Source organism: Anomalospiza imberbis, chromosome 1, assembly GCF_031753505.1.
Source record: "Anomalospiza imberbis isolate Cuckoo-Finch-1a 21T00152 chromosome 1, ASM3175350v1, whole genome shotgun sequence".
NCBI classification, from domain to species: Eukaryota; Metazoa; Chordata; class Aves; order Passeriformes; family Viduidae; genus Anomalospiza; species Anomalospiza imberbis.
In genome coordinates this window covers 89887091-89910221 of record NC_089681.1, presented here as the reverse complement: position 1 = coordinate 89910221, position 23131 = coordinate 89887091, and the positions used below count along the sequence as shown (strand labels likewise).

General features: G+C 40.4%; 2 protein-coding genes across 16 annotated transcripts in view; one reads left to right on the top strand and one right to left on the bottom strand.

Moving 5' to 3' along the window:
• JARID2 (jumonji and AT-rich interaction domain containing 2) overlaps window positions 1–8915 on the top strand; it is a 211354-nt gene extending 202439 nt beyond the window's left edge. For all 12 annotated transcript variants that reach the window (XM_068182904.1, XM_068181278.1, XM_068179713.1 and 9 more), the window contains exons 15-18: window positions 2740–2870; window positions 4928–5111; window positions 6146–6253; window positions 6980–8915. In XM_068182904.1, coding sequence (XP_068039005.1) covers window positions 2740–2870; window positions 4928–5111; window positions 6146–6253; window positions 6980–7156 — 600 coding nt within the window. In that variant the 3' untranslated portion in view covers window positions 7157–8915. The remainder of the gene's footprint in view (window positions 1–2739; window positions 2871–4927; window positions 5112–6145; window positions 6254–6979) is intronic.
• The window catches only part of DTNBP1 (dystrobrevin binding protein 1), a 65055-nt gene continuing 49191 nt past the window's right edge, over window positions 7268–23131 (bottom strand). For all 4 annotated transcript variants that reach the window (XM_068179714.1, XM_068179800.1, XM_068179957.1 and 1 more), the window contains 4 exons: window positions 14854–15009; window positions 12856–12999; window positions 9211–10485; window positions 7268–7791 (listed from right to left, as the gene is read on the bottom strand). In XM_068179714.1, coding sequence (XP_068035815.1) covers window positions 10238–10485; window positions 12856–12999; window positions 14854–15009 — 548 coding nt within the window. In that variant the 3' untranslated portion in view covers window positions 7268–7791; window positions 9211–10237. The remainder of the gene's footprint in view (window positions 7792–9210; window positions 10486–12855; window positions 13000–14853; window positions 15010–23131) is intronic.

Sequence of the window (23131 nt, the reverse complement as noted above, 5' to 3'; positions counted from 1 at the left end):
GGAAGAGACTCAGCTGGTATTGTAATACAAGAGGAAGAACTACATAGGAAATATGGAGTTAGTCTTCCAGCTGGAGCAGCACTGCTTCACACACTGGAGAGCTTACAGTCCATAAGCCAGGTTTAACTCTTGATACCAGTGACACAATCCCTGTGCACTGATCTCCCAAATAGAAAAGTTGTGGTATTAGCACAGTACTCCCTGGCCATCCATGGAAAGTGCTGGCAGGGGCTGGACACATATTTCCCCATCTCCAGTTTAAATTGGGGTGAAGAACATGCCTTTAAAATGCCACAGGTTTCCCACTCCTTGGCTTCTGTCACAGAGCTGTCCCATCCTGAGCACATGGGGCTCCTTCAGATGAAACCAAAGGGAAAGTGCTCCTACAGAAGTGTACCTGATGTCCTCACTAGAAAAGAGCTGTACTGTGGTGGAGAGTGGAGATTAAGATCCTTGGAAGAGCAGTAAAATGTAAAATAACCACTGCTGTGGAACTAAATGTACCAAAAAAATGAGAACAGGGCAACCACCATGGTGGCTTTTGCAGCAAGGTCATGGCGTCCAGCCCTAGAAACTTTTGAAAGTAGGTAAGGACAAGAGTTGCAGCTGAGAGAGTCGGTGAGCATTTTTAGAAGAAAAGGCTCATAAATAAATTGAAAGGTGCATTTCACACACCAAAACAAAAACTGATTTAAAGAAAAGCAGAGGATGGGTCAGTTTTTATCATGAATGTAGGAGGTCTCTTTCTGCATTCCTCAGGAGTTTGTACTAGCACAGTTTAATGTATCCATAAATAACCTAGGAAGGGAAGTTCATAGCAAAACAAATCCTTCATGCTGAGGGTATTAATGGTAATGGCAGCAAAAATTAAAGCTATGAAGTGTGACAGAAAGATTTCATGATACTGAGTGATGCAAGTGAGAAAATGGAAGATGAAGTTCACTGTTGATAAATGTTAAATTTAAATTTTAAAACATAATAAAAATGTGACAGATACAGAGATGGGCTCTGAATGATGGGCTCTTGCTACTGAGAAAAGAGGTCTTTGGATTCCTATGGAGCTGTCAGTCAAGTGCTCTGGAGTGGCATAACAAAAATATATTGAATGTTAAGAATTAGAAGGAGAGAATAGATAACAAAGCAGAAACTGCTCTGGCACTGTGTAGTCTCAGTGGTTTGTGCAATTCAGAGCCCCTAATTACAGAAGGAATGTAGAGGAACTAGAAAAAGCACAGCGGAGATCAATGGTTAAAATTATTAATTAGCCTCTGCATTAAATGCAAGAGTACTACTCAGCCTGGAAAATGAATGACCAAGAGATGTATGAGAGCAAGAGAGATCACAAGTGCTAGGCTGATGATAATTATAATGTGAATGTTCACTGACTTTCGTGACATTGAAAAATGTGTCACTAAAAGAAATAATCAGGGAGCAGTACAAGTCTGTTGTAAAATACTTACCTGTGTATTTCAATACTGTATGGAAGAGAAAAATGTACATAGGTTCAGAAATTCAGATAAATGAAGAGATACAATACAGCAAGTTGTACTAAACCCTGCTCGGGCTCAGGGTGTCCCTGAGCTGTCACCCAACTGGAGCTGACCTTGCTTTCTTGTCCAGCCACCCGCCGTGGCCTTATATTCTGGCTGTGTGTGTTGCCTATGCAGGATTTTTCCCTGGATTGGAATCTGTTCTTGTGTACACAGCCTCAGACTAAGCAAACTTAACATGGAAAAATTTTACCATACCACTCCTAACAGTGCAGCTGTTCCAACCACACACAGGGTCTAGCAGAGCAAATAGCTTCTGAAGAATACTTTTCTTACCTCTGAACCTCTTTTGAACCCTTTTTGGTCAGCAAAGGCTGCTGTTCCATTTTATGTGATAGTTACCACTTGAATGCACACAATTGGTGCTATTAAAAATTATTAGTTTTATTATACATTCATTGTTTGTGAAAAAGAAATACCCAGAGCATATAATTACAGTTATAGAACAGGGTAAAAAAAATTGAAGTAAAAAATAAAATCTTTGGAGTTGTGTGTGCTGAGGAGGTATTTGGCAGGTTTAACCACTAACCAGAAATGTCACCCTCACATTACAGTCCAGTGTTAGCTCATTTGAACTCCCTGACTCTACATACGCCAAAACAGACCTCTGTAGGTACTGGGAAAGTGCTGCACTTTTCCCACCTGCACATTACATCAAAGAATTTGCCTACTTAAAATTATCAAAAGGGTTTCAGCTACCAAAATAATTCAGTTTGTATTGAGTGAAAAACATAACTTTAAAAGCTTTCACAGAGAGGAATGTGTAACAGGCAGAACTGAACCCCCGTCTCTTGTCTGTTGTCTCTTTTCCCTGGCATCTGCCTGTTCTGCTGGGTTTTTTTATGTTTTAAAAGATGTGAAATAACACTAGTTCTGGGTTTCAAGCAGGTCATATGTATAGATCTTACACTGTTTGTACTCTGAGCCATCCAGTATTACTGAGCTTGAATAATGGTGTTGCTCCTCTTGGCCTCCATAGGAAAAAATTTTAGGGAGAGTATTTTGAGGTGCTTGGAACATAAACATTTAATTGGAGCTATGGAAAGATTTTACTTGTGGTTGTTTTAAAAGGCTACTTTTTGCTTCAGTTTATTAGTATCAATAGTTTAATTAACTGACACTAATTATTGGTAACATTTTATTTTCAAATTTGTTCAGAAACTAATGTGACATATTTCTCCTGTCCCAGGAAATGAAGCGGCGCCGTATAGCCAAACCATTTTCAATGGAAAAGTTGCTTTATCAGATTGCAACAGCAGAAGCAAAAAAAGAAAACGGACCGACTCTGAGTACGATATCATCACTCCTGGGAGAGCTCAGGTAATGAACTGGGGGTCTGCTTACCTCTTTTGTTTACATTGACAGACTCCAGAGGTGGATGACGTGACGTAAGTAACCCTTTCAGACACACTTTGTCCCTACTTATCTTAAGCCAAAGCCCAGCAGATGTACCTGAAGACAGGTACACATAGAAGAAGCAGCTTCCTTGGTTGTAGCTGATGTGACAGTGCCCATGGTTAGGATGTCTTAACTCTAAGAATTCCCTACTTTAGGCACCTTAAAAAAAGGAAGCTGCAGTTTACACTGGGTTTTTATTTTGTTAATTCTTGGTGCTGAGAGTTGAGATTTCCTGATGCATTATGTGAACTATGTGGTGCCAAGTGGTTAAACACCTTCCTTAAGTTTTTCAGCCTCTTGGCATCAGTAGTCACTGTCAATCCATGTCTGTAGTGGGTTTTGCACCAGGAACCCTTGTCTTCAGTATCAAGACTGTTATACTACAGGTGCAAAAGGTCCTTTGTATACAGAAAGTTATCTTGGTTTTAAATAGTGAGTAAGAGAGCAGTTGTGCATGCATGGTAACACATCTGGCATTAGAACTCCAGCGTTTTAAAGAGTAAAAGCTTCCACTCCTTTTTCTCTCCAGTATTAAGGACACACGTTCAGGATTTCTCTTAAGATAGGTGAGAAAATAAAATATAATGTTGCCTGGCTTCCTGTGTAATGATCTTCTCTTTTGTTCCCCACCATGTAGTTGCTACCTATCTTTCAAGTTTGTGACAACTGATACTCGAGATGTCAAGAAAGTTTTGATGAATGGAGTCTACAAACTGTATTTAACTAACTAGCATGTTCATTTGGAAAAATTCCAGTGACATATTGAAGGGGAAAACGGCCCATGTGTTGTTTAGTGTTCAGAAAGAAATGCAGAGGTGTGCAGACTGCTTTACCTGCAGGTGGCTCCCCTGTGGGAATAACCACTTTCAAGAGCCTTTTCTAACCCCTTGAAGAGGAAGTCTGCAAGTACAAAAGGCGAAACAAATGTTGGTGCTTGCTCTTAGACCACCACATCGACCTTTATCAGAGTGGTTCTCAAACTTGTTCTTATGCATAGGTTGGAATTCACAGGAGGATATGGATCCTTCCTGTGGCTGGTTATAGGAAACAAAAGCCCAGACAACAAAAAATTTAAAGGCAAAAAAAAAAAAGGGCCATCTGAAGTGGAGCACTGTACCATATTTTTTTCCTTTGTTTTGTTTTGCTTGTTTGTTGCGTCTCTTGCTGCCTCTTCTCCTGATATGCCTTGGTTGCTCAGTTTGCCCGTGCCATTTGCTTAGCTTGGCTCTCCACTCATCTTCAGCTGTTTCTGGTGGTGCACTTTTTTATCCTCCCCTTCCATCTGCTCGGCTCACTCTACACTTGCTGTCTTCCACTCAGCTCCCACCCAACTTGCTCTCCTAAAGCTGTAGAGTTCAGCACAGGAGGTATTGTCCGCCTTAGAGATGCCACGGGTGAAGGGCGGCCAGAGGGCTTGGTGGTTGTCCTTTATTGACATCTCCTTCTTTTTCCCTGGGTGTACAGCAAGATCTTCGTCTTTTGGCATAGTCACTTGCCCTGCTCCCCCTTTCCTGCCTGAAGCACCTTATGGCAGCAGGTCCTTGGTTCATCTCTGCCTCCTGATGAAGGGGCTGTTACTCCTGACAGCCACGGCTCCTCTTCCTCAAGGTGGCTTTTGGCAACTTCAGGAATGACAGTCATGTTAACCACAGCTCCCGACTCTCCACATGGCTCGAGCAACCATCGACCTCCAGGAAGTCCTCGGCAGTCCCCACTTCTCTTTGGAGCAGTTTGAGAACCATTGGCTTGATACAGAGGTCGCTGTTAAAATCCGGAGATAGCTTTTGCAATTGGGCAACGTTTCCTGGGCGCTGGCTGTGTCTGCCATGCTTAGGGAATGGCACCAACCTCCCAACAACACTCAGGGCTTTGCTGTGTGGAGCTCAGGTTTCAGTGATGAACGGGGTAAAGGGGTGACTGTATGTGGCTCTGTGGTGGCTGGAGGCAGTGCCAGTGTCTGATTGTGCCCCCGTTCACAGGGACACGGAGCTGAGGCAGCGGCGGCAGCTGTACGAGGCCGGTCTCCATTCCTCGGCGCGCTACGGCAGCCACGACAGCAGCAGCACCAGCGTGGATGGCAAGAAAAAGCCTCGAAAGTGGTTGCAGTTAGAAACGTCAGAGAGGAGATGTCAGATTTGTCAGCACCTGTGCTACCTTTCCATGGTGGGTACAATCCTTTGCCACTCCTGGGGTACTGTGCCCCTCCTCTAGCATTCCAGGGATCTATAGGCATTTAAGAGACAGCAGATGGCCACGGTGCCATGTCCTGCACTCCATGCAAGACACAGAGGTGTTGATGTGGCATTTACTGCCCTGGCCAGTGGTGACAGAAGACAACGGTGTCAGCTGGCTTCCCACCCTGCCAGAAGGGATGAACCAGTGCCCTCAGACACCTAAGAGATGTTTGCACTGCACTAGGAGGGCTAACAAACACACCTGCAGGTTGCCAGCAGCAGTAAGTTGTGACAGAGCAGGTCTCAGGATGAGCTACAGCTCAGACTCATGTCAAGAGCCTCAGGCATGCAGCCCCAGCCTGTGCTGAGACAGTGTCCCTTCAAGCCAAGTTGCAGGGGAGACGTATCCCATCCATCAAGCTGTTGGCCAGCCTGTCCAAAAACAGCACATAAACTTCCTCTCTGTTAAGGGGAAATGCCTACTGGCTTTTGAAGGTGTGCTGACCACTGCAGTGACACCTCCAGGCTTAGAGCTTTATGCAGAACACCTACAAACACAGCAATGTCATTAAAAATACCAGAAGCCACTCCCACAAGCTTATATACCATTTTAATCCCAAGAACATGTAAACATAATGCAGTGCATGCGAGTCTGTATTTAGTCCTTTTGATTTGGGAGGTCTTTTTCTCTGTCATCTTTTGGGGATTTTTTTGGTTATAGATGTTAGATTTTTAATGGAAATTAAATGGAACTGCATATAATCAGATATAGCTGCTTCCCTCCCTAGGATAAAATATGCTGAGTTTATACATGTCTTTAGACCACTTTTTAAGTAGCAGTAGTCTGAAGTAACTTTAAAATGAGTTTATTTGAAAAAAAAACCAAAATACTAACCAGAACCTCTTCATTCTGGTCCATTTGCTCTGGAATAATGGCCATAATTGAGTACTGTGTGGAGAACAGACCTACAATTTGGGGTTTAACTGAACTTCTTCCCCTCCCCTCCCTGCTCTTTCATGTAGGTTGTACAGGAGAATGAAAATGTTGTCTTCTGCTTGGAGTGTGCCCTGCGGCACGTGGAGAAGCAAAAGTCGTGCCGGGGGCTGAAGATGATGTACCGCTACGATGAGGTGAGCGTGACACCGCCTCGGGGCCAGGGTACCCAAAACTTGGGAGGACACTTAACTCTGCCTTTGTCCTACTGAGGCCTCAGGAAAGTGGTCTTGGGTTTGGGGGTTAGTCTTGGTTTTGTTTTTGATGTGGGAAGAAGGTGCTTTATTATGATTTAAGTGAAAAAAAACCAAAGGGAACATGATGACACAGATGAAACCTGAAGCACAAATTCCATGAATATGTGCCACAGAACATAAGAAGCCACTTAATGCTTTGGGATGGAACATGAGGCTTTGTTTTCTCTGGTTATGTTATGGTAACTTCTGTACTTTGGAATACTTTCCCTCTGTTGGTAAGCGGAAGTTCAGTGGACTTATTCCAGTCCAGCATGAGCATCCTTTGGGCAGACTTGCAGAGCATGTGCAGATGAGAGGTGCAGTAATGACTCCAAGCAAATGTGATGATGAATAAACTCAGAACTCAAGATGGGGACTTAGGACTGTGCCTGGGTACTGGGCTGAGGCTCCATGTCTTTAGCTGTGAGAGGACTTGGCCCCAAAGGTTAGGGGCAGAGCAGTGGGAGAAATTACATGGCAGCTCTCGGAGAGCAGCACTGGGTACAAGCAGCCTTTTAAGATGGGGCTTCCCAGCATTTCTGAGCACTCCACTGCACTCCTGTTTAAGTGACTCTGGAGGAAGAGCAGATACTAATTTGTGTTTTGTTTTTCCCACTTCCTGAACAGGAACAAATAATCAGTCTTGTCAATCAAATCTGTGGAAAAGTATCTGGTAAAAATGGCAGCATTGAGAACTGTATCAGCAAGCCTACACCAAAAAGAGGACCTCGTAAGAGAGCGACAGTGGACGTGCCATCATCCAGGCTTTCATCCTCCAGTTCATCCAAAAGTGCTTCAAGTTAATCCTGAAGATGCCAACACTCTCATTTTGTCAATTTATATATATTTTTTGTAATTACTATACCATAGTTTGGAGTACTTGCTGTAGAATACAAGCTGTCTTTGCACTAGCTCTAAAGAAGATTTTCTTCTGGTTTTAGAGAACTAATTTTGTTTTAGCATTAAACTGTTGAATTTTTTTTTTTTTGTACTTAGAGTAGATAGATACAGCAGTCTGATTTTTTTAAACTGCCGTATGTTCACTGTTTTAAAACCGGCAAGGGGCTGATAAAATATTAATTTGTATTGTCCCTATGGCTGAAAAAATAAAAAGCCTTTTTGGTAACTGTGAAAAAAAGGCTTTTAACCCATTTTTTGAATAGGTTAAAGTTTGATGTGTTTTATAATTTGTTCTCCGGTCATGTGAGCAGATTTTTCTAGAGAGAAAAGGGATAGGAGACAAAAACTTGAAAGAAATTGCTTTACTTTGGCTGTCTTTTATTCTGTCACAGCAAGATGAGTTTTGTAATTTTTTAAATTGGAGAATACACACTTTCTTTGGGAGGTAATGGCAGCTGAAGATGGACTTTGTTTCCTAACTGTAGGCAAAAGGAGGAGATTTGGAGTATGTTCTCTTTTACCAGCACATCACTATGCATCTGTTTTGAGGGGGAAAAAATTAAAAAAAAAAAAAAATTTAAAAAAAAAAAAAACTTTAAAAAAAGGAGGAAAAAAGACTGCCTGCCTTGAGGAGTTATGTGAGGGAAAACTGTGCCTGATTTCATTAGGAAATCCATTCTGTTATTTTTTGGTGCTGTTGGCTACTTTATCAAAAACCCTTCAATAGCATCCTTAAAAAAAACGGAGATAAAGAAAAAAAGTGATTGAAGCCATAAGTGCTTCTTTTGTCATAGACGTGCAATCTTTCTAACATTCCATTTCCATTCCACTGCTGTTTTTTACACCTTTACACAGTCAAGCATTAATTTTGTTTTGAATTTGTTTCATTATATGATCACATTTAGAGCCACTAGCAAGTCTGCATATTTCTTTTGAATGTGAAAATGCATTTGCTTTCATCTTGTCTATTTTTTCTCTTCATGTTGTAACAAAAAAAAAATCACACCTTTTGTACATATGCCTGTAAATTTTTTTAAATACTTGAGCCTTTTCTTGGGGTGGGGGGAGGGATGGCAGAGAGACAAGATGAAGAAAAGCCTTACGTTTCACTTTCTTCATCGGTTGGATTGGATGCTTACAGGGTTTTTCTTGTAACATTTATAAGTGCTGCTTACATCACTGAACAACAACAAAAAATAATAATGGAGTAGCTGTTGCCCTTTTCTGGTTGTGTGTACAGTATGTGTGGAATAAAAAAGGGAAAATGTTTTCACAAACTGTTTTGTTTCGTAATTGAATTCAACAATACCGTAGCTACCCATATTGCACTGAGCTTGCCAGTGGTGACTGTCAGGAAAGTCCTATAATACAATTTGTTGATTGTTGTTGCAGAAGACTGAACTGTTTTGGAATATTTAACAATAACATAAACAGAGTCAAGTGTTTTCAAATGTGGTTGTCTGGTTTTTATGGCCTTGCTGTGTACTTTTCCCTCTTGACAGTAAACTTCTGACTATGGCTTACAGTTTGACATTTAATTTATTAGCGCTGCTCTGCTCTCTTTCCTTGTTAGGAAAGACTACATGTTGTTTATTGCCAGTTTTTTGTTTACTTTCCAGGTTTGTACTACGAGGTTTAATAAAAAAAACAAAACTTTTTTGGACATTTTGTCTGTCTTCTGGAAAGCAAGAGAGTAAAGGAAGAAAATTTAAAAGATAAATTTCTTTCAACAGCTGCCTTGTTGAATAGTAAATCTCTAATTGTAGGTAGGGAGCTTCCAGCCTTCATTTCCCAGACAGGGATCAGCAAACACTTTGTCAGCTAACAAGAGAATCCTTAAGGAAACTGGCCAATGCCCATCTGGCAAGCAGCAAGGAGACAGCCCCCTTCCTAGCCATTGGCTTTGTCAGGGCAGGTCTTTGGAAGGGATCTGTATCACAGCTCATCCTTTTACTTACACTGGTTCTGATTACATTCCTTCCCTCCGTGCAGAAGAGCAAGAGCCAGGAGCCTTCGCAAAGGAGAGCAGATCCCTGAAAATAGAGCATGAGACTTGACAAGCAACAGGCGTTAGACATGGTCAGACCTCAAGTTCAGAGAGAAAAACGACTGCAGACAAAATGGGAATGAGATGATGCCTATAGGTTCTGAAGTTTCTAAAACATGTGCACCTAATAATTAACTCAGGTTTATCTCCCTAGTATAGTCAAACAGATGTTATCATGGAAAAATACATTACATTGGTGCTCCTAATAACCATTTTTTCCCCTGAGTTAGGCTCCTCTGTTCACTTGTTATGGATAAAATACCTGGGTAATCAAGTAAAAGACATGGTTGGGATAGAAATTCTTTATTTTATCTTGAAAGAGGAGTAAGTACACAGTGCTAAGATACCTGCTCCACAAGGAGTGTAACATTTCCATATGCATCTCTCCTCCTTCTGGGGTTCTTATTTTTTCCTTAACACCTATAACTAAGTTGGTCCTGAATAAGAAATGTGAGAACAGTAGACGCTGCTGCGTTAGTAGACAAAGGCAGGAGGCAGATAGTAGGTAGTAAAGAGTAGAAAATAACTTTTCATTTTGGTTTGGATCCTAAATCTTCAGTTGCAGCAGCTGAAAACATGCAAGGAACAATTTTGGTTCAGAATTAAACATCAACTCTTAAGTACTTCCAATCAGCCATTTAAAGGTTAGTGGTCAAAGTAACTTCTACCTTTCCCCTTAAATTCTCTTATACATAGTATATACAACAGTTTTACTGCTCCCCTGAGCCCCAAGACCACTGATAAAGTGTGTGTGCTTTAGGCATATATTTTTTTTTTAAAACCGACCTCCACGTGACTGGCAATTTTGTAAAAAGGCAGTATTACTAAGTAAAAAGATCTGGCTGTTACGCTTGGTTAGCATATTGTTACACAGGCAAGCTCTTCATTCACTTGTTCATTCATTCAGAAGTCATTCTTAAAGGATATGGTTTTAAGATTCAAATAGTTTGAGAGTCACTTTCATCACTGCCATCTGCAGCAGCCTTTCTCTCAGTTACAGCAGCAAGGGCAGTGTCCACTTGAACCTCCTCTTCATCTGACTGAACAACAGGGGACTCTCCTTCGCTCGCATCCTGGCTGGCGGAGTCGGTGCAGGTTGAGGACAGGGAACAGAGCTTTTGGCGTAACTCTGACTGGCTCGGCACCTGGAGACTGATCTCATTGACGTAGGTGTTGGAGTCAGGCCCTGAGAGTTGGGAAAACAACAACAGCAACAGCAGTCAAGCTCTGGCTCAGCAAGGGGATTGAGAAGTCAATGCATTAACATCAGCTCAGCACTGGTTAAGGAGTCACTTTCAGACTGTTTTCCTTCTTTTGCAGGACACCAAGAGGAAAACCTCCGAATAAACTCAGTGTAACACAACTACACAAATTGGAAATATAAAACCAAACAAACAACTAGGAAACAGGTAATAACAATCATCACCAATTTTGACTAAAAATGAACATGCAAAAGCAAACCAAATTTAATTCAGCATGAATGCAATCCTTTGGTAGAGCTGTGCCACAGCTCAAGAGCACAGGAGTGGGATTTTGAGACTCTGCTTCCTCCATATCCTGTGCAAAAAAGACTTTTAAGCAAGTTGAGTGTAACAGTATTTGCTTGCAGTTTGAAAGTTCAGGTTTCACAATTAGATCCTCTTCCCTGGGCAGTTCCTGACAGCAATAAAGTTAAAATAAGGAAACATCTAAACATTTTCTATGTGATCTGCCAAAGAAAGCCCTTTTTTCCTTCTCTCCTCTATATGGACAACAAGTGTTCTCCACAGTCAGAGCAGCCAGCTTCAGATGATGAGTATAGTGAGAAAATTCTCTTAAAAATTTTATTAAAAAGTTTTTCAGAAGGGTCAGATGGATATGAGCTACACCTTACCTCTGCTCAGACTGTTTGCAGAGCAGTTCAAACCACACTGTCTATGCCTGCTCCTCAAGTACCTGAGTTACATTTTAACATTAGAAATTTTAGAGAACCTGCCTTTTGTGGTGTGCACCAGCATGCATTAGATCAATTCAGACAACACACAGAGGAGGAGTTTTCAGAAGTGATAGACCTAATTCAATTTTGCAGTTTAACTTACTGCCATGAAATGTTGTGAAGCCAATGTCCATAAGCTGGCAATGTTTGTAGCAAGGCAAATTTGAAAACATTTCAATGTGTTGAGCTGATTCTCATTTTTACCAGTTATTTTAATAACTTACCTGTATTTTGTGGTGTTCAGCCCAATTGTCAAACAAACCTTGCCCTGACAACCTAGTTCTCCACTGACAGCAAAATAGTTACCCTTAAGCCAATCTCATTCTTCTGAGACTGAAGACTATTGCATATTTGGTTTGATACTGGGCTGCCAAGTTCTTAAAACAAGCACAAAAATCCCTTAATCAGAGGGAAATAGTATGTCTGGAACCACAAAAGCAAGATTCACGAGACTTACACTGCAGTAAGGTTGCAGTGCTGGAACATTATTACAGCACAGATACATTATATTGCCATGTATGTCCACATTTAGACACTGTATATGTATGCTGTAATATTTATATTACAGCATAAAAGAATGGGTTTTTTTTCAAAAGCTAATGTATGTATCTACTTAGTTTAAAAACTAGTTTCTGCCCTTCCTTAGATAATCCAGGTGAGAGTGTTTGCTGTTAAGACACGAAGCTTGGTCCAACATCTGCCAAACAGCCAGCAAAGGGAAAACAGTCCTAGATTCTGCAATTACTGGCAAGCTCAAATGATGATCAGCTCTAATAATGCATGAAGTGGATGCCAATCCAAAACCACCCATGTCAATTCAGTTTTTGCAATGAAACACAAAAACCTAAACCTTTAGTAGTCAGGTATGCCTTGACCATTTATGTTCACAGCAGCTGTTCATCACCTTTACATAGGGAGTACTGTAAGTACTTCCATAAAAATATTTCAATCTGTATTTTCAGAAGAAATCAAAAGGACCTTTAAAGGAGCTTCATCATCTCCCACAAGAAAAGTAATTTTGGCTCTTTTGAGGAAAGGCATATTAGCACTTAAGTTTTTAACTAGGAAAATACCTCCATGATAGGCAAAAGATCCGGGATTGAGACACTAATTCTCAGTGAATACATGAACTGCTGAATTGAACCTTGTCTCTCAGTATCTCTCACTGAAGATATTGCATTACACAACTGGTCCAACTCTGACAAGCAACATTCTGGACAAGCTCTAAGCAATCAGTATTAATAAAAAAAGCCAAACACTGCAAGCTTTCTGTTGATGTTTGTCAAAATGTCCTCTATTAACTCTATATAGGGAAAAATGCCCCTCAAACCAGTATGCAACACACCGCCTACCCAGACTGTGATGAATACAACAGGGAGCTGCAGTAAGACAAATGAAATTGTCTGGAAATATCACATAGTTTTGCAGCAACTCCCTTGTACAGCAACTAAATGTTAAAGTTTTGAGAAGCACTAATGAAGAACAGTCAATCTGCATCAAGTGTGATGTTTTATGATAACATCGCCCATTACAAATGAGAGCAGTTCTGGTGGTTTATCACTGTCACTACAAGTACCATACCCAGCATGGGAGAGAGCACATTATTGTCTTCGCTTCCTGAGTTTAAAAAGACATCGAGTGCTTCCTGGTCAGACATGTCCATTAGGTCCATCTGCTCCAGCATGTCCACGTTCACCTCCATGGAAGACATACTTCCAATCGGTTCTGCAGGAGAAACAGCACAATGAGCAAACTGACAATCAGCTACATGAGGTTTTTGCCTACCAAGGCTCCAGAGGCTGCTCTAATCATCTGCAGCAGCAATAATTAAACTTAGGAATGGAAGGAGCCCACCCACAGGAGCTGCTCAGCAGCAACCTCAGCCCAAATCCAAGAGCACTCTGTGCAATCTTTGTTGTGAAAGTAACATCCATTACTGCTTTTGTAAACCAAAACATTTTTAGCAGCAGTATTTATAGCAATAACCTTCTCAGAAATAAGCTGAGATGGGACTCAGGCGCAAGGATTGAAACTTTCCATTTTGGAACACTCCTTTTCAATTTTCTCAACCAGAAGTCTTTTTAGAGAAAAACAAACACATTTAAGCACACAGTCACTAAATGTCAATATACAAGAGACACAGAAATTCATAAACCAGGATTAATGTTAAAAGAAAGCAGCTGTTCTTCTCTCAGTTAATCTAAAATTACAGCAGTCTCTAAAACCCAGGCTCATGCCCAGTATCTTCTCTCAGCATGGGTATTTTCACATTACTAATTACTCGAGCATATTACTTATTACTGTCAATACAGTACTGACAATTTGCAAGGGAAGTAATTACTTGGATGAGCATCTTCTTCCTTGAACTGCAAAACATGCAAACAGGAAACAAGTAAGTTCAGGGCCACTCAGATTTAAGTCCAGCTGCTGCATAATATCAAATTATTACAACAAACAGTTTACTTGTTTATCTAAATGTAACAATTAAATTATTGAAAGCCTTCATAGGTGAACTGAGATGAAATTCTGTAATTTGATTGGGGGAATTTTTTTCAAATATGCTACAGATCCAAATCTTTCATTAAAACAGTTTCTTTGATACGCTTGGGCTCCACATTATCCTAAAAAGCTGAAGTTCCAAATGTTAGGCAGCTTAACACTCTAACAGAGCTGTGTGTCCAGTACCAGCCCATGACAATGTCCACTTTTAGTCTAAAAGACAACATATTACAGAAAGCAGGGGACTCAAACGCAGTTCCTCCCCTGACCATGAATTTAGATTTACATATCCCACCTCTCCTTAGCCACCCATACAGAGCATCTTGCGGATGAGTATTTATAGTTCTACTGCAGAGAAATGGAAACCTTGGATTGTATTCCCCACTCTGACATTACAAATTATAGCAGAACTGCACTTGGAGCAAGGACAGAATATCTACATTTTTTCCTGCCACATGAATGCTTAATTTCCCACTGACTTCCTTACCAGTCCAACAATCCCTACATTTTGGCCTAACAGATGGAAACCTCCCACACAGAATTCCCTGTAATCTCTGGCATTCTTTTGCTTTAACCAGTCCAAAGATGCCAGACTATGCCATTTCATAATAAGGAGAGCACTTAATGTGACTTCCTGTGTCCTAATCACACCCAGTGGGAATAGCTGCCACCCGGGAACTGCTCAGAAATGCTGCATTTTCTCTGCACTTCATAAAATTTTCTGAGGCATCTCCCTGGCAAATGACATTCCCAGGCTTTGGAACTCCAGTGGACAAAGCAGCTGCCTCCATCCATATTTTTACATAGATGCACTCTTCAGCTGCAGAGAAAAATGCTGTTCCATATGTAGTTCAGTGCTCTGCATTTCCTCAGACAAGGAGCAGAGCCTGACTAGTCTTCTAAGGTATCCAGTACCCCTGGGATGCAAAGTTTGTTTGAAAGGCTTATCTGAAGTTCCAGTTCTACTGGGGAAGAATTTGGACATTTTTGCTGTGCTTCCTCTATAAGAACTTCTGGCTCTGCCCACTCAACAATGCTCTCCAAGCTGGAAGTTTGTGCAAAAGCGATTTTACAACTTGCCTCTCCTCTCTGCTATCTGCAAGTAGCCTGTGGAAAGGTATTGCTCCATGTCCTGCTGGAAGGCTTCTTCAAAGAACTTCTGGCGCTCCTTTAGCTTCATCTGCTGGGTGTGCTCCATGTCCAAAACCTTCTGTGCATGTTCAGCATCGAGTTCAGCTGAGCATAAAACAAATAGACAAATCACATATTGCAAGTGTATCCCCCCCTCTCAGAATTTAAAACCTACAGAACCAGTTCAATAAATTCTGACAGACTGTTACTGCAATAAAAGGAGCTCTCTGTGCTTTGCAACTGTATTTTAAACCAGGATGGGAATACCATATTAGGCAGCATAACCTTCACATTAAAGTGATGTCAGAACCATTTATCTTGAGGCAAGATGCAAATTTCCTGAGCTGTATAAACAGAAACACCTGAGAGCACTGTCCATCAGCAACTGGGATTTTAGAATTCTGCCAAAAACACCTGAGGTAATGATGCTTCTGCAGTCATACGCACCTAATGCACACAAAAGCAACACTTTTCGTTTGAATACTGCTGCACATTTCCACCACAATGCAGGTGGTGAGATACATATATGTACTTATGTGTACATACATATAAATACACATAGATAACGTGTGTGTGTGCATGTGTGCCTGAGATTCTGGCTTTGCCAGTCGCCAGACAGAATGGAAAAACTCCTTGAAGAATCCTACATATACATGCAGCAAAGGGAATATTAGACAGAATTAAGAAATGCTAGACAGAATATCATTAGAGGAACTCCTTCCCCTCTGTTTTGCTCTACACTGGACAGAGGGGAAAAGAATTGTGCTGTTTATTGCAGAATAACATCTTCTACAGTAAAAATATGTAGTTGCTATTGAAGCACTGACTGCAGCCAGACTGTTAGAACATGCTTCAGAACAATTGCTTTTAGTAGGAATATATAACCTGGAACCCTTTTCCCAGAGTTCTCTGTTCACTTTTCTGGTGTCATGAGTGCTCTGCTTACAAAAAAAAAGGAATTTTCCAGCTGAGCTACTGATGGAAGGGACAGGGGTTGCGAGAAGAGCTGCTGGTCTGTTCTGTCCTGCCCATTAGGGAAAGCTCCAGCAAATACCACTGGGTGAAAAATGCCCAAGCTTTCACATGCCAGACAGACACAGCGGGAATATGGCATCCATATGGATAAATGCTGAGGGAGTGTAAGGCTTTCTAGGACAAGCATTGTGTCAGTCTTCCAGGAAAAATGTTACGTTAATGATATTCTATGACACGGACATTCATTAAAAGCATTTACTATTATGGAGATTGTTGCCCAAATGCAGAACATGTTTTATTAAACTAGGCAAAACATCAGAGAGCAGTTAATTCACTCTGTTGCCTGCATCAAGGTCACAGATCATACACAGAAGCAACTGAATTGTGGCTGATGCCAAAAGAAGCCAGCAAACTGGACTGACACACCAGATATTCATTAAAATATCAGTGAATAAGCAGAAATCTCTTTCTTAAAGGAGATTTCAGAAGTAAAAACATCAGTGTATAAAAGGAATGCATCTTTCCTGAAGACAACATGTCTTTATTATCAATTACATTGTGGTGTACGATGACTCCATGTGCCTTGGAGCAACTCCTTTACTGCAGTCCTCAATGATGAGCAATTATTAATAACATTATCTATGATGCAGAAATGCTATTCAATTATAATAATAAAAGCCAATGGCTCTCACTGACAATAAGAATTTTCTGTCTCTCTTATAATACGTTCTGACAGTTTTGCACTCTAGATTGGTAATTTGGGTTATTTTTAACCTCAAAACAGACATGGCATCCAAGTGACATAAGACTGATACAATCTCTTTCTTGACATTGAGCTCTTTGTTTTTAACTTTTGCCTAAAATGTCCTGTAAACTGTTGAAATTGTCACTGGCCAGAGCTGAATGCCAACAGCTGCCTGCTGTGCTGGCATGTTCCACAGCAAACTGTAAACTACATGAGCTGAAGAGCTGTCACAGACTTGTTCTCCAAAGTCAGATAGAGAGTTAACATCTAGAACCTTGCTGCACGATTTCACGCCCTGCCAGGTGTAGTAAGAGGTGCTTGGCTAAGCAAAACCAAACTGCTGCATTTGGGTTTTCTGTTTGTTGTCAGAAATGCTAAGGATGGGAGGTGAAGCCAACCATCAAATATGAAACCAAAGAAAACAGGTGCATTGTTTCTTTCACAGAGCTACTCAGAATTACATTTTCCCTAAGCCAAGTGTAGTTTATAAAACACTGAATAGACACAGAAGCAAAGGAGTTCCAAGAAAGACAAGAGTATCATCCATATGCCATCATATACTGCTCATACAAATTACTCCCAGGATGCAAACTGAGACCTGGCACACTTAAAATACTATTGCATTTTTCCTTTCACCCTAAAATTGTACTTTTCAATTAGCAATGAAAATTTCTCTATCACACTGTGCACAGAAAAGAAAAAAAGACTACACAGAAAATGTTAATGCAAAATTAGACGCAGACATACATGAGTTGCCACAATATAACCCAAATAAAAGATGACTAATTCCCCACCAGCTATGACTTTTAAGAGAGCAGACACTAAAACTAGGCAATTTTTTTTTCTAAAAAAGTGAACACTTGAGTGCTGAGGCACAGCCTTCTGCACCATGCCCAGGAACAGCCCCACAGCTCATCTTGCTCGCCTCAGAGTAGAACCCACAGCCTGACACCCCTGCCCGGTATCTTCAGTGTTTTAACCAGACACCAGGAGAATCCAAACTCCAAACGAACAAATGACAATAGCTTGTAACCATATACCTCAAGTGTAGAGGACACCATTTCCTGGTATCACTCCTAGACCTGGCTGATACTTCTTACAAATAAAAATTCTTCTGCCGCAGTACCTGAAGTTTCCATGCAACCAACAAAGTGACCATTTAATGCTTTAAACTAAAACATTTTCCAGCTATGCACAACAGATTTCCCAAGTAAGTTGGAAGACTGACTAAAAAAAAAACAAAAAACAAAAAAAAATCAGCAACAGAAAACACTGTCTGTTTACATGACTAGCACATCCCTTAGTCCCAACATGAAAGATGTCAAGTTGTCCAAATGGATGGCTTTTTGGTGCTTTTATACACAACCAATTTACTTCCCTTCAATTAATTTATTATGTAACTACTTTAAATTTCATGTGACATAGAACCCATAAATGCATCTGGTCTATAGAGAGAAACACAAAAAAATGCCCCTTTTTCCTCCCTCGACAGTTCATTTGCTTTTTGTAGACTCGTCCAACCAGACCATAAAATGCATACACATATTCTTTGTGGGTTTTTTTTGCTTTTTCTACAGATATCAAACATTCAAGCAGTCCTTCACTGAACTCACTGCTGGTTTTTGATGTTCCTCCTGCACTGGGAGAGCTTGAAACTGGACACGGCACGAAGACACACTGGGTAGAGGATAATCCCTTCCCTTGAACTCTTGGCCACGTTCCCGTTCACACGGCCCAGGGTGCTGTGGCCTTCCCTGCTGCCAGATGTGCTGCAGGCTGGCACCCAGCTCGCTGCCCATGGGACCCCCAGGGCTTTTCCACAGAGCCAGGGTCATCTCCAAGCTTGGTACCAGAGCCCTCCATCTCTCCTCCCCTGGGATAGAGCTCTGGCTTCTGGTCCCATCCCGCAGGTAGGGAATGACCCACAAAGCACCACTCTCCCACCCAGCCGGTCATTTGTCCACCCTGCTGTGCATCCATCCAGAGTGTAACATCATCACTCGGCTGCGGGAGCACTGTGTGAGATTGTCAAAACCTATCAGTGGGCTGGCTACTCACTGAACGACCAAAATTCTTCAAAAATCAGAACAGTAAAATCATACAAGCAGACAATGGAAGGCAGACAGCCAAGCAGCTTTCTGAGTGCATTATGACTTAGCAACTTATACTGCAAACTGCCTCGTTACAGACCTCTTCAACTAAAAATATCAAAGGAAGACAAGACACCAGGGAGTGCTTCAAAGGATGCAGTTTCCCTCAAAAATGTTTAAATTATTCTTGACAGAGTTTAGAATATATGTTGATGCTATAAGGGAGGAGGTGCAGAGCACTCTGGCACTATAGTTTGCTGACAGGTGGGGAGAGTGTGTCGGCAAAACTTGGGGAAAAAAGTAGAATAAGTGATCTAGGAGCACACAGTCCTTCTTCCACAGAAGTGTGAAAGGGAAACAACTGAAAACAAGTCCTAGGTGTTTTTAAACTCTTATTTAACATTCTCTTTACAAAATAATTTGGTTTTACTAAAGATATATTAAAATAATTACAATAAAAAATTAAGTTCTGATTCACTAGAATGTGAAGTCAGTATTTCACTCAATGACAGAAAGATCATCTGTGTTTGAAAAAAAGCCCACTGTTCCAAATGAGATTTACTGTCTGCCAACTCTCAAAAGCCTGCACTTGCATGAAGAAATGTTTTACTAAAAGTAAGATTATCAAAAAAATCAGTCATTAAAAATGACTGTACGTACTTCTTGATAATACCTAACTAGGGTTTTTATAGATTGTATCAGAATACGAAAACTCCAAGTAGCCCACAATCTAGTCGAGAAGAAAAGCAGAGGTTTTACCAGTGCAGAAAGATAATTTTTAACATTTCCCAGCAAGCAGTTTCAACAAGTTGGCTTACCTTAAAAATTCTCTTTAAACAAAAAAAAAAGCTTACTTGAAATCCTTGGAATACAAAGGATAAGCTTAAATAAATATCAGAACAAACAACAGAAAATAGGTGCCTGTGTGCAGCAGGATTCCAGTTACTAATGCAGCACCTGGAGGAAGAGGCAGCTTCCAACCAATGTGACAGGAAACAGCTTGGGAAAAGGTTTCCACAGAACTCCAAACTTTATCTGGCTACCAGGAAATCATCATAGTTAAGAGACACTAAAAATATGCTCCTCCAAATAGCAAATGCACAAATTCAGTCCTAAAAATGTAAATACATCTAGGATTTAAAAAAAAAAAAAATTCTCACATTTGTGATTAAAAATACACCAGGCTGAGGGGACTGCTCTGCAAGGTGGCTCACAGCATCATAATGGAGTCTCATTTTAGAACTATATTTGCTGCAGTTCAGAAATTTTTGCCCAGTTCATTTGTCACTAAAAACATCCCAAAACTTGAGTGCATTTGCCTATTTCTCAATTTTTAAAAAAATTTAGGAGCAGACAAAATTTTATGCCTGCAAATGTGGTAAGCAGGAACAAATTTAGAATAGTTTTAACTATAGTCAAAATCACCACGGATATACTGTTCTATGGCAGATTAAGGGTGGGGTTTTTCCACACTTGCTTCACGTCTTGCAAAACATGGAAATGTTACAGCAAAAGCTTTGGAAAGGGATTCTCTCCTTCAGGCACATGCCTGACTCCTCCTGGGTTAACAAATCTGCAATCCACCATCTCCCAACTTTTCTGGTACAACGTCCTTTATGGTCATTGGTGTTCATTGACCACATGTGTCTTTCTAGAAGACGGAATTTAGCAACGTGACTTCAGTGGGATGTGAGTACCACAAGGCTTCCTCAGCTTACACCAGGACAGGCTCTGTCAGCAAGAGGGTCTTCTACCTCCCTGATTTATCCTTTAGTCAGATTCCTACCCAAGTGAAAGAGAATAAAAAGTGACTTGCAAGGGAAGGAGGGAACGTAGCATTATGACCCTTGTTTCCTGCCTCCCTATAAACCCACCATCTAAAGTATGTAAGAACAATAATTCAGTTAGTGAGCTGCAAAGTATGTGTTTCCACTATAAATAAACCTGACAGTGTCATATGTACCTTCAGTACATTTAAGTTTATTTGTGAAGATGATCTGGCTTTAAAATTTAGCCACACACTGTTGAAAAATCCCATAGATTACAGAAATTACAGAAACTGTACCTGAAAACAGCTCAAATGATTCAGCACAATTCTACTGTAAATAAATAAATAAATGCAGTATTTAATGCATATGTTCTCCAGTTACTGCTTTTTCAGCCTTACCTCAAAAATACTAATTTTCAAATGGAAAAATTAATCGACAGCAAATCTAAACTCAAAGTACTTAAAATACAAACCACAGCACTGCAGCATTTTATTCATGTTTCCAAAGGTCCATGAAACTGTCCCAAATAAGATTAATAACATCCCATTGTCCGAGTACAAATTGATCTATCGAACAATTTAATGACTATTTTCCATTCCAAAAAGATAACCAGTCTTGCTTTGGAATTAGGAGGCTTTCAAAGACAGGCAAGTAGCTTCTGCTGCTACAAGAATAGTGCTAGTCTTAACCTTTGCACAGCTGTGAGCTATTTGCCTTCTAGATCAAATTATGTGCATGTGCAGACACGTAAATTAATGATGAGATACTGTTCTGCTGTCACAACACATTGTGCACAGGTTGAAAACACGGGTTCCACGACATGGCAAATCAGCTGGCAGGTATCAGCTTTTACTTGTCCTTAAGTCCTGCTGCAGTGGAACTACTTTTCACCTAAACTCAACCCATTTCAGACATCCAGAATAACACCACTGCATGCTGAACTAAATCTTGCCCCAGAAAGTGAAGGCAAAACAATGTTTGCCTTCTTTCCCAATAACTGAAACAAAATAAGGGTTTTACTCCTAAAACTGCTTTCAGAACAACCAGCTTTCTGACTGAACATGCAATCTCTACCTCTCTCTTTGGAGGGAGGGGTAGAGCCTGTCGAACCATCCTAGAGGTCTTCAGAGCCAAAAGGAATGAGCTGCAGATTTATAGTCTCAATACAGTTCAGCCTAACCTCACTTTACATTGGCAGTGAAATATTTTAGACCTGAGGAGGGATTTTGTTTTGTTTTGGAAGATAGATTTCAATACAAGTCTTAGGTTAACATGACCAATAACTGCTTAATCAGAACAGGAGAAAAAAAAAAAAAAAAAAAAAAGAATGTATACTACCTTATACAAAACAATCACATAACTATTTGAAAGAGAATTTGATTTTTTCACATGCTTGGTAAAGCATTCTATATTTATTATGTAGACTATATTTGGTAACAGATCATAGAAACATATCACAGAATCATAGAATGAATTCTACATAAAATGATTGAGCTGGAAGGGACCTCAGACACCATGTAGTTCCAATGCTCTGCCATGACCTTCCACTAGACCAGGTTACTCAGAGCTCCATCCAACCTGGCCTTGAACACTTCCACAGAATAGGCATTTGCAACTTTCCTGGGCAACCTGTTCCAGTATCTCACCACCATTGCAGTAAAGAATTTTTCCTAAAAAAAAATCTAAACCTACTCTCTTTCAGTTTGGATCCATTGCTCCTTGTCCTGTCACTACATGCTCTTGTAAAAAGTCAATCCTCATCTTTCTTGACTTGTCTTTCCTGCAGGCTCCCTCCAGGTTCTGGAAGGCCACAATTAGGTCACCCCAAAAGCTCTCTCTTTTCCCAGCTGCACAATCCCAATTCTGTCTTTTCTATTAGAGGAGGTGCTCCATCTCTCTACTCTTGGTGGCCACATCTGGACTTGCAATTAATTTCTTTCTTTCTTTCCTTTCTTCCTTTCTATTTTAAGCTAATTCACAGGTGAGAAACTGTACAAATTAAACTAAATATTCACATAGTCAAAACTGCAGGATCACCAGTGAAGTAACACTCCCACAGGTAGAAGAATCCTTATTTGTTTATGCCAAAATTTCATAGTAATATTTTCATAGTAATATTTTAAAAATACCGTAAGCCAATCATTTTATCAGCAGTGCACACAACATGCTTGAAATATTTATTTTTTCTTGACAATTCAGTGTATTTCTCATTAAATTTCTGTCAAAACATTTTCTCCAATGCAAGCAAAAAATCTGCTATTCATTCATGCAATTAATGCTGAGCTTATTTCTTAGAAATAGAACCATTAGATTACAAATCTAGTCCAGTTCAACACTGTTTGATTAACATCCCAAATGAATCACACTACAGATTTTCTTTAGAAATCCTAGTGATGAGCAAACACTTTTGTTTGATATCATTAGTGAAACAATATCTGAAATTCCCTCTAACAAATCCGCACCCAGGAGCATCCAAACACAAGGGGACTTATTTGCTCACAGACAGCTATTAGAGATGTGTTATTAGCTGAGGAATTTTAAATTACATGCAGTCTTCCACATTCATTACACATGCAGAATGAGTTATGACAGACCAGATTATTTTAAAAATCTGTATTTATTCTCCAATGCAAAGAAAAGATGCTATC